The 11,972-nt window shown below is 35.8% G+C and overlaps 1 protein-coding gene across 1 annotated transcript; it reads right to left on the reverse strand.

Annotated features, from left to right (window-relative positions):
- Nucleotides 1-5,484: 5,484 nt before the first annotated feature.
- On the reverse strand, nt 5,485-11,687 carry LOC137738700 (cyclin-A2-4-like). The gene is made up of 11 exons (XM_068478174.1): nt 11,359-11,687; nt 10,746-11,001; nt 9,633-9,769; nt 8,488-8,580; nt 7,557-7,690; nt 6,791-6,866; nt 6,290-6,366; nt 6,174-6,207; nt 5,886-6,035; nt 5,664-5,798; nt 5,485-5,538 (listed from the first exon to the last, which is right to left on the reverse strand). Exons 1-11 carry the CDS (start codon nt 11,653-11,655, stop codon nt 5,485-5,487), a joined length of 1,443 nt encoding a protein of 480 aa, XP_068334275.1. The 5' UTR covers nt 11,656-11,687.
- Between the last annotated feature and the right edge of the window lie 285 nt (nt 11,688-11,972).

Genomic DNA, 11,972 nt, shown 5'->3' on the forward strand with positions numbered 1-11,972 from the left:
CATCAAGATGGTCCCTAAAATTGAAAATCAATCAATGTAGATCCTAAAAATTGGTGTCACAAATCAATGTGATTCTTCCGTTACAATTCTATAAAAAATTATGTTATGTAATGACATGGTAGATAACTGGTCCTACAAATCTAATTAAATAATATTAGTAAAATATTTAAACTTTTAGAAATTAAAAAAAATATGATAATGATCTTCCCCTCCCTACCCAACCACCCCAGGCACCATCACAATCCCAACCCTACCCAACCACCCCAAACGCCAATCCGTTCGAAATTAGAATAAGTGCGGTCGTGGATGGTTGATCGAACGCGTGAAAACGGCAGAGGAAAACCCACCGTCTTCTTCTTCTTGCAAATCTAGTAGTAGGTCTTGGTAAAGGAGTCAGTACTCGGGTCGCCGGCGAGGCCATTATTGGCATGTGACAAAGCACCAAAGCTTAAAAAAAATTGGATGTCCCCGAAGCAATTCGGGTTGCGGATTGATTGCGTTGTGGGGAAAGGTGAGGATGAGGGTGGGGCCTAGGATGTTGCATTTTGTGGCAATGTATAAGGGGAAGAAGTGGTTGCTCGGGGTGCACAGACAACGGGGTGGGGTGGGGGTGGGGGTGGGGGTGGGGGCGGGGTGCTCAGTGGAGAGGTGGAGGGGAAGAAGATGATCTGTTTCTTTTTTTCTTTTCTTTTTTTAAGTTTTTAATTATATAAAATAAAAAAATATTTTATATTATTTAAATTTTTTTAATGGCCATATTTAATTATTATGGGACTCAGTTATGTGCCACGTCAGCAAATACAATAATTTTAACAAAATTATGATAGAATGATCACATTGATTTGCGACATCAATTTCAGAGACTACATTGATCGATTTTCAATTTCAAGAACCATCTGGAATGGGTCAATTTCAAAGATTGTTTGTGAAAAAAACCCAAAATAATAATGCTTCTTATTAAATTAGTCATGAAAAATTTCATAACAATCCACGGAATTTTAAAAGATTCCAGTATTGAACTTTCTACAATTCTACAAAAGTCTATTATTTTTCACAAAGTCTATAATTAAAAGTTGTGAAATTTTATGAGGTTTATAATAGTGAGTAAAAGCCTAATGAATCTGTGAAAGTCTATCACTTTAAAAACTCAACAAAAGCCTACATGAATCTTAGTAGATAAGAAATCGTCATTAATTTTAGCTTCTGGGTTTTTGTTATTAATTTGCTTAATTCTTTCACTTTGTAGTTGAAGTATTGGTTTTGGGACTGCTTTAGCAATAAGATTATTTTATATTTTTTGAAATGTTGATATCTTTTTTTTTTTTGTTAGAATTGAATTTGTTGGTATTTTCAGAGAAAATAGCAATATTTGAAACTAATTTTGCAAGAAATGGTCACGAAGGGGTTGGACTGATGTCATTTATGTAGTTTTGTTGAAAGTATACAAACTGATTCTACTAAAAGTATACAAAACTGATTCTACATATATTTGAAATTGATTCTGCCAAAATTGTTTGGTGACATGTACGTAATTTTGTATAAAGTATACAAAATGATTCTACAAAAACTATAAAAATTGCATCTGCAAAAATGGTCAATGACGAGTTGAACTGATTATGCAAAAACTGTTTGAGGATTGATTGAACTGATTCTAAAAAAATGACAGGTTGAACTGATTCTGCAAAAATGATCGAAGATAGGTTGAACTGATTACAAACTAATTTTACATATAGTTTCAAAACTAATTCTGCAGAAGTTGTCAAGGATGGGCTGAGCTTATAGCACATATTAATTTTGTTAGAGTTGTGAGGATGTCGTCTTCCAATATCTGAACTTTTGTCTGACACACCCTGACCTGAAATGTCCACTTGGACTTCGAATCAAGTTGTGTTGGCCAACACCTGGAAGTGATGAAGCCATAAAGTGTAGTGTAGTGGAAAAATGATGTGAATAAATTTAAACCTAAAAGTGCCTAGTTAAAAGAGTGCACAGACAAGTAAGATTGAACCCATTTCACACGTGATATCAGAGCATAAAACAGTATAGTAAAAAGGATGAGGGTTATACCACTGAAGATAACCGTCTCCTGAGATTTGCCAGACTCCTCGTTTACACGTAAGCATAGCTGCTAACCCTGGAGGGGCGAAAAACAAAGTTGATTGGGTTAGCAAAACAACATTTGTAAGAAAACCTTTATTTTTTAACATAGTAACCTCTCGCTGTAAAACAAGTATAGTTTCTGTAAAACATACTACGTAAATATGTAACAAAAGTACAACAACAATACAACCAGAAATATGCCAAGTCATGATATATCAAAGGTCGTAGTAATATAATCATGTGATAATTTAGTATAACTAAGTGCTCATCCATCTAACATGAGTTCGTACAGATAATTTCTGACACAAACAGGACTGAGTGTAATCAATACGCTCTAGTACTACGATCAGGTGAAGGCTAGTGCCGCAACACGGTCATATACGAGTCAGAATTGCCTAATGCAATCTGTATGACAAGACCGGCACCTAATTTGGATCCAAGGCGAGCGGACATTGCAGATGTGAACATACACGTGAAGGACTAGTCCTGGCCCTGGGGAGAGTACTAACACCGGGATGCAGCAATGATGAGCATGTACAATTATGTATGAATGTCATGACAGTAATATCCCAACCATATACTAGCATTTATCACATTGAATGTCACAATAACGATACTTGGCAATATAAGCGTAAAAATGGAGTAAATACGCATTTATGGAAACTATAACTATGTATAGATATAAAAACAAACTGCCCACTTACAAATATGTTGTCGGATCGTAACCTCCGAGCCTTGCCTGACCCCGTATGTCCTCGGGATACATTTCCCTTATATGTGAAATTACTAATTTAATTAGTTTAATAACACATATACGAAAACTTAAATAAAACCTCCGTAGATTGCTCAAACATAGGGTTTGAATATACGAAATCGATTTACTCGACATCACAAACTTACAATACATGACAGAAGATCAATCAAATGCCGGATGCGTCGGCTAAGGTATGGCCATACGCACCACCACGTGCAGGCAAGGCCCTGACATCCGTCAGGAATATTCAGTTAAATAACTAACAAAGTTTAACGGCATTACCTAACGCCGTTAGAATATTCCGTCAACTTTGACAGAATATTCCGTCATCTTTTCCGTGGTCCTCGCCAGTCACCGTAGTACATCGCCGAAATCTGGAAAATTTCGCCGCTTTCTGGTTAAAATTTCAAACCTTCATTTCTCATTTCTCAACCATTTTTCACAAAATTTATATGGAAATGAAGCTTATGAAATGTAGAACTAGTTTATACCTTTTGGAAGTCCAAAAATGGACGGAAAAAGGCTTGAAATTGGCTCGAAAGGTTCAGCCAAAAACTCAGTTTCTTGAAACTGGGTTGTTTCACGTCAAAGCTTCCAACAAACCTTCACTGAAGACCTTGAGGAGTTGAGAGGAGGCCTTTAGACTTCCTAAAAACTCATAACTTGTTCACAACTCGTTAGGGAGAAACTAAGTTGAGTCGGACCTTCTGAGTTCGATGTCCAAAACTCGGTCAAACCATGATCCAAGGGCACGGGTGTGTTCGTGGTGGTGAGACGAGTTCGATGGTGTGGTTTTCAAGCCACGTTTGTGTGTTTTGGTGTCTATTTGAGGGAATTGCAGAGTGAGTGTGAGAGGGAGTCTTCAGGGAGAGAGAGAAGAGAGAGAGTTGCTTTTTGAAAATGACAGTGAGAGGGAGTTCCTGATTGGTGAGGTAAGAGAGGGAAAAGATGTGAATGGTGGAGAGGGATTGGAGGATTTTGATTGGTGAAAGGGGCCGGATCCACCAATAAAGGAAGGGATTGATGGATTTTGTACAATTTTTAATGTACAAAATCTGCCTCCCTACAGTGTTTCAAGCACTGATAAATTTGTACGCATGTGTACAAAAATACCCATAATTAATGTACTTTAACGGAGCGTAACTTTTTCGTTACAAATAAGATTCGAGTCTAACATGCGCTCACACATTCGTAGGGACGAGTACTAATTTAGCACGAAACAATAAAATGAAACTGAAAGCCGAAAACCACGTCCACATCAGATTCCATTTTTGTCCTAAAAGGGTAAAATCGTCAATAAAATCGTCACATTGTCTCTCATTGAAATGTTTAAAAAGTATTGTCTCAATATAAAATTAAGTATTAAAAGTATTCCATGTGTAATTTTTCCTTCTATTAATAGCCCTAAAGCCTTAGGGGTATGATCGGTATTTTAAATCATTGTTTCCATGTTTTTGGGCTGGGCTTTAGTTGTTTTTAAGTTTTTGTCTCTCTTTGACATGTTTAAAAACTAGTAGAGTTTCTTGAAATATAGTGAAAGTTTTTGTCTCTATATATAAAGCTCCCAATAAATAACCCCCCTAGTCTTTAAATTTAAAATCTGATTATTGATCCGTGAACTAGTTACAATGTGAGGCGATAGTCATTTTAGATAACTTCATTAGAAATTTCGTTCTTTATTTACCTCTTTAAGCCCTTTATTTTGAATGTAAATTCTTACGGTGTTACCCAAAATAACCATTATTTCATATTATAAAAAATTCAAAAACCTATATTCACAAATTTTTAGTTCAGAAACTAAAGCGACCAATTCTCCAATTTTCTCCGTATTAAAACATAAGAATGAAAGACACTTCGATGGGGGAAGTTCAAACATAAGGTTTAAATTGATTCGATATTCTTTGTTACAAAAGTACTATTGGGAAGTGGCAACTGACCACAGATCCAAGTCAATTCCATTAGGCTTTTGTAAAACAACAATTTTCTTCAACAGTGTAGAATAAATGGTCGAGATTGATTTGAGGAAATACAAGTTTTGCTCACTTGTCAATTTAATAAATATAAAACAGGACTATCCAATATCTCAAACTGCTGAATACTTTAACAAATCAATAGTAGCATAATGCATTGTTATTCTATGTGAGACTAATAAGTTCTGAATCTGATAGTACAAGAAGTAAATTTGCATTTATCATATGAAGACCAATCAGAGCCACAACCAGAAGATAATTGCAAACAAAAATATGGTTCATTAGATTAAAACCTTTGGCTGCAAAAGTTACATCTCACTAATTAATTAGGGTCGTGAAAAACTTTACAACTGAATTAAACCACGGTCGGCCTAATTATGCTGGATTAACCTGAACTCAACATAATGACGACGACTATTAACAGTTCATGTAACCAAGTTTCATGCTTAAGTGGCTAGACAGCCCTAGTTCAATTCTACAAAACACACAGGTTGCTTGAAGCACAAACCCAGGCCAGAAAACCTATAAACAAGAACTAAGAAAATTGGATAAAACGAATGTAAATAGCCCGCCTCATGGAGTGATTGACAAAACCCCGAGGAAACCTCTGTCCAGAAAGTACACATGTCAGTCTCTGTTAGCTCTCCCTTGAAATCATCTTCAAAATAGCATTTCAGGGAGTTCCGGGGATGACAAACCCGCCACAGATTTGTACTGCCGTAACAAAGTCACATCATTAGTAGAAAACTCACTTAACATTGGAAGTCTGGTGTAATGAAAATTTCTACTGATTTTAGAAAGCTTAGCAGTTGTTTTGTCATATACTTGCTATTTGATACCTTTTGATGTCTATACTTCATGCGTACGGCACTCAGAGGACAACCACTAGTGTTCAGCTGTAGTTCTTGCAAAGCAAGAACTGTGATCTTCAAGTCCAATGGCTTGTAAAGGGTATAGTGTTCGAGTATTGGATTCTGTTAGACTTACAACTGAAGTCATATTTCTGGTATATAATCAACAAGAAGGAGAAGATAATGATACTAGAAGGGAGAAAGACGAACCCATGGGTGGCTGGACTGATCTAAGGTCCATTTGGAAAGAAAAACTGCGGATGCAGCAATGACAGACGGAGGGAAATTCAAGAAGCTGTAGTCAACCAAAGTTAGCTCAGCAAGATAATTGGCCAAGTACTCCAGTTCAAGGCTAGGACTCTGCAAAAATTGTATGATTTGATATGTAACTCGATCTTCAAACCAGAGGTCAAAAAAAAAAAAAAAAAAAAAAAAAAAAAAAAAAAAGCATGGCATCTGCAAACCAAGGCCGAAAGCAACTTTAACGAATCATGGTACCTTATAAGAAGCTTGTGCTGCTCGAAGAAATCTCCTGAAAATAAATCAGCATTAGCAATGTTGAATAGTATTGAATCTATCAATAAAGGGATTTAACAACATTTGGGCAGATGTACCTGAGGAACGTTTTTGTTGTTGGTGCAAAAAGTTGAAAACCAAAATACTTCAGTACTTGACTCTCCATTTTCAGTACCTGCGACGTTTCTTTATTTAGGAATGAAATGAAAAGAACTTAACAGGGCAGAATAAATTAGAACCTTAAGGATTAAATAAGAATTTCAATAAGACAAGTCTTGCCACAGGTTTTCGGTTTTCAGTATAAAAAGAGAGCGAGGGACAGGGTTAAGGATTTTTCCTCATAAACTCAGACGAATAGCAGGGACAAAAAGACATTAAAAAATGAAATTATTCGCTTTAAAGTCGTATGATCCTACAAGAGCATTTTCATCCCCACTATTTATGTGCAGAGGCGTCATACTACTTTAGGAGCATCCCCTAGCAAGCATTTACTCATTCAGAATTTACAGGCTACTCTTAAGGTTTTTTTTTGCATCAGTATATAATAAACTCCTGATAATCTAACCCGTCTGTTGGAATAAGAACGGACAATGACATACCTGCTCTCTCGAGTAAGTGTTGTCTGTCATGAAACAAAGCTCTTCAACACGTGGTGCAGAGATCTCTTCATATTTCCTTAATAAGATTAAACAAAGAAGACAACCACATCAGCAATCTCAATAAACAACATTTGACAAATATCATGTTCTGTGAAATGCATTTGAATGAACCCTTTGAAACTTTGTACTATATAATCACTTGCAAGAGAATCATAACTAAATTAATTTTATCATATTAATCTTTAAATCTTATACACTTATTCAATAATCTCTATTGTCTCCGTACTTATTTCATCCAAATTTTGGCAAAGGCATCTTATTTCCCAATGACCTTGATTGAAATGAACAAGGCAATATAGAAGAAACTAATTTATAATTTAGGTTGATTGTATATTGATGAATATTATTCAACATTTCACTAGCCAAGACAACAGTTGCCCAAATTTATCCAATCCAAGCATACTGCATTGATAAAGCATGTTGGGCAGTTCAACATAAGTTCCTTCCAACTAATTAGTGACCAAGGATCTAAAATAGACCAACAACATTCTTCATTCACTTTTCAACATCAAATAGTGAGAGACAATATTGGAATTATTTATGTTTCCATATGTTTGACTGCTAAGATTTGGGCTTATTGATAAAAGTGATTGCATATGATAAAAGCACAATAATTGAGATTTGAATGTTTTCATTGTTGGTAAGTCCAAATCGAAAGTTGTAATCAAGTAATGCAGTTAACTCTGCTATAGGTATGAAAGCTTACGAGGCGATCAGCAAGCAAGTGATGCCAAGCAATTGAAGTCTGTTCCTATCAATGTAATTGTGACAGAGAAACCAATCGATGAGATAAACTGTGAGGTAAAGCGTATCTGGGACCAACTCATATTCCTCTGACACCTGCAAGCATCATCATTTTGTCAAACTATTTCTATTAGTTTTCACATGCTTTATATAAAGCATATTAGACCATTTCATCATTGATAGAAACATAAGACGCGTTAATGTGTACAGCTGCTATCTTCAACAACAGAATAGAAGCTTCATATAAGACTTACTGTAAATGAAACTAAACAAGTCATGAGTGACCAGAAATTGCTGTAAAATTACAAAGACATAACAATCTTAGAATCAGGATGGCAATATCAGGTAAATGTCAAACACATGCCATCTCTAGTTTATTTTTCTTCTAGGGTCTTTGGGGTGAGGAGAGACTGCACCGCATGCCATCTCATTTACTAATACTCAAATTTTCATGACATGATTCTGAAGTGAAATCACCAGCATATTCCTCAATCCTCATTTACCTTCCCGTAGTACGTAAGGCAATTACTGAGTTAAAAGCTTGCACTGCATGCACCAGGGAACTTCTTTCCTTTCATTATAATAACAATTAAGGTTTGTTGATAAATCAGGAGTAATGATTATATAAATGCCATTGCTACTTAAATATTTCCATACCAATCTGGTAAAGGCTGGGACAAATTTCAAAGCAAGATACAAAATTTTACCAAGATTAACTTGCTATGTATTATTCCCTCAGTAAAACATAATAGTAATATCTTCATTAGTGTAACTTGGATTTTCTGTAGAAGGAAGAATCAACTAGCTGCACACACCGTATTTTCGTACTCAATCAGATACATTCGCTATGCAGACAATGAATAAAGAATAATAGATAAAAGAACCATGCGAACCTCTACAAGCCAATCGATTAAAATCCCCCTCATACTTTTGGTGATATCTTGCTGTATTGTTTCCATAAAACTGGCATGTGGCCTTCTGTCAAGCTGTCAAAAAAATAAAATAAAATAAAATCCAGTTTTCACACAGAGGAACAGAGGATAGAAAAATGAAAGCTCAAAGCCACCAACACTGAGTGCAATCTCTATGTTGGAAGCGAAATGAGTGCAACAGATCACATGCATTTTAATAGGTTTGTGATTTTTTCTTGCGCCAAGAATTGCATTTAGTACAAATACCACTGTAGCTTAGCATTGCACTGCATTACCATACCATTCATAAATCAACCAATTATTTATGTTTCTAATTAGTTAAAGCTTAAGTCAGACTAGTATCTATACCAGAACACAGCGCTATATCTCAAAAGGCTTAGACAGAATACAAAATAATAGCTTCAAAATGGTTTTTTTTTCTTAGGTGCCACCTCCTTTAAGAGAACCTTTAATAAAGATGAGATAGGTACAACTTCACTTCACAATATAGCTTAATGTATTTTATGAAGGGCTGTCCACCTGAGTAATATATCAGACTTGGGCAGCTGGTATAAGGAACAGAACTTTGTTTTACATGTTTCATACTAAAGATGGAAGTTGTAACCTATCCCACTTGAATACATTATGTTCTCTTCCCACAGCATCTATAAATAGTTTTCATTTTGGTATCAAAAGATTATATTTGAACAGAAAAATTCCGGTTATGTTCCCTTTGCATGTATTCCACACTATGGAAAGGAACCACCTCTAACATCCTTTATGACTGATCTATCACCAAAAAAAGAAGGCCAAAGGAATAAAAATGTTTTAACCTGTACTAGGCATTCCTCTAAACAAAACAACATTCTTATGAATAATACAGCTTCTCGGGAATCATGTATCAGATATTCATATGTATCTGAAGTGCACTATGTCATTGTGGTTTGAGGTAGCTATGCTTGTTAAACTAAATAAATTGTTGCACATCATCTTGATCAATAACTGAGTCGCTTAGGTATCCAATTGATTAATTAACCGTTGTAATGTATATAGAATGAAATACTGGTGCTACAAGAAAGGGAACTGGTGTACATATAAAAAGAATATTGACACTCAACGACACAAACCTCTGCAACACTTAAATGGTTATAGATATCAGGGGCATAGAAGCTACACAAAAGTGGATCCTTGTAATCCGCATCAATGTTAACAATATGCTGGTTGTTTGACATAACCATGTCTGCTGAAAGACTACCATTATCTGCTGCAACAAGTTAATGCTAAAGGTCATAAACTACTGCACACATAGAATATCCTTAAAAGAAACATTATCATTTGGCATCTAGCACTTAAAGTAGCTCAGAAAAGTATTGTATTGCTTTGACATGGGTCAACTGTCTTCAGAATGACAGAGCCATATAAGGTTAGCACACGGTGAAGCATAATATTAGCAAAGATGTATAGAATGCTTATTAGATATCAGAGCCGTATAGAATGCTTATTTGCAAATCATGTTGAAACACAACTTCTTTTTTTCTTTCTAACTGTCATCTAATAACTGGTTTAATTGTCAAGGACTTTTCCATACTCCCATTTATCTTCAGTTTTTATTCTACTCAAACAAGTCAGATATAACTGGCATGAACAGAAGCAGTACACAATCAAACCTTCTAGTATGTTTGCAAGGGGCTTGTAGCTTGTAGTTAAGAGCATTTACCCCTGCACCCCAAGGTCGTAGGTTCAATCCCCTCCCTCCCTTAATATTGCTGTTTAAAAAATATAAACATTCTGGTCTGTATTTGTTTAAGCGTTTAGCGTGGATTTGTATTTACAGTAAAAATATGATTTTGTTTTATTGTAGTGGTTAGCGTGGCCTAATTCCTAATAGGAGAAACAACCAGATATTTGATCATGAATCCTCCTCATGTAAAGCCTTCCAAGCTCATATAGCCCTTAAGCCCCTTAGTACATAAGAACTACGGAATTATGGTCTAATCACAGCTAATCAGAAAAGTGACATCTAATGATGGTATTTATCAGTCTATTATCCTTTGTGCATTATGAGTAAGTGAAACGGAAATAAAGGGGCCACAAGAAAGGGTGTGGACACATTTCGTGCTTCAAAACTGACATACATTGATACACAAACTCCTATCTAGTGCTACTCTTTTGTTGCATTTCAACTCAAGTTTGCAATGATTTGTCATGTTTGGAAAAGAGAAAACTAAAGAAATGCAAACCTTTAAACGAAGGGCTTTGGAATTTTGGAGCCACTCCAGAACTCTGATTCTCCAACTGATCAATATCTTTCACATCCTTATTTGACCTCATAAATCTGTTGCCATCTTCCAAATTAATTGTACACCAAAATTCGTCTGATTTAAGCTCTAGTTTGACTGTTCCGTCCAAAACCTCGGTTTTTGAATCTCCAGCAACAGAAGAGGCCATTTCCATCAGCTTTGCCTGACCCTTTTTAGTTGGCTTACTGTTCTTAGCCTTCATTAATTAGAGGCAGAATTCAGATTCTAGAGCAGAGAAAAAAAAAGAGCAAAGCCGTCATGATGTGTGTATATATGTACACACATATATGCTTACTAAACCTTGCTACAAGATAGTGACAAGTGACAAGTGGAAATTAATTCTGGAAACGGTCCTTCATGCTTACTATGTTATGAAAAATTAAAAGAATAACAAGTCATCTCTTTTTCTCAGTCTTCTAAAATTACTTAACATTCTGAAAACTAAAGTTAGCCGTACACTAGCATAAACCAAGCGTATTATTGTATTTCCACAACATTTAAGAGGAAACCTGAATACTTATTATGAATAAAATCTAACTAACAGGCTATTGACCTTAATTTTAGTTGCATTGAAGCAGTTTGCATATGAAGGTTTACAGAGAGCATTGGTCACATCTTGAAGTACTGCCCTCCTCTTGCGTTGGATACATGCATTACCAGTAGCGTTTGTAATGTTCTCATCCGTGGCAGCTCTCTTTGAATTTGTCCGCAAAGCCTGCTTCTGACTCTGTTGTGTGGGTGGTTTAGGTGGGGGAATATGTCCAGATGTATGAAGTGAAGCAGCTCGAGCACGTGTTATTCTACCAGGAAGTTCTCTAACATGTGCGGTGACTGTATTTTCTCTCTTCATGTTTGCAGGGCTGAGATACAAACAGCTCACCACATCAAATGGAACCAATCAATGTGACCTGCAACAAAACCAGGACAAAGTAAATTCAAGAACAAGCTGAGTAAAGAGCATGCAACAACAGCTATGCAGATCAAGAAAATCAGAAAGTACGGCATTCGTAAGAAAATCTCCAGATATGTTGTAATGCTACTTCAAAATGCAACTCATGAAATTGAAGACCATGATAAGCTTGCAAAAAGTAAATCAACAAAGGCCATTTTCTAATACAGTTGAACAGTGCACTTTGATTGTGGAAACAAAGTTATTCATACAGAAGT

This window comes from Pyrus communis, chromosome 7 (genome assembly GCF_963583255.1).
Source record: "Pyrus communis chromosome 7, drPyrComm1.1, whole genome shotgun sequence".
Lineage (NCBI taxonomy): Eukaryota > Viridiplantae > Streptophyta > Magnoliopsida > Rosales > Rosaceae > Pyrus > Pyrus communis.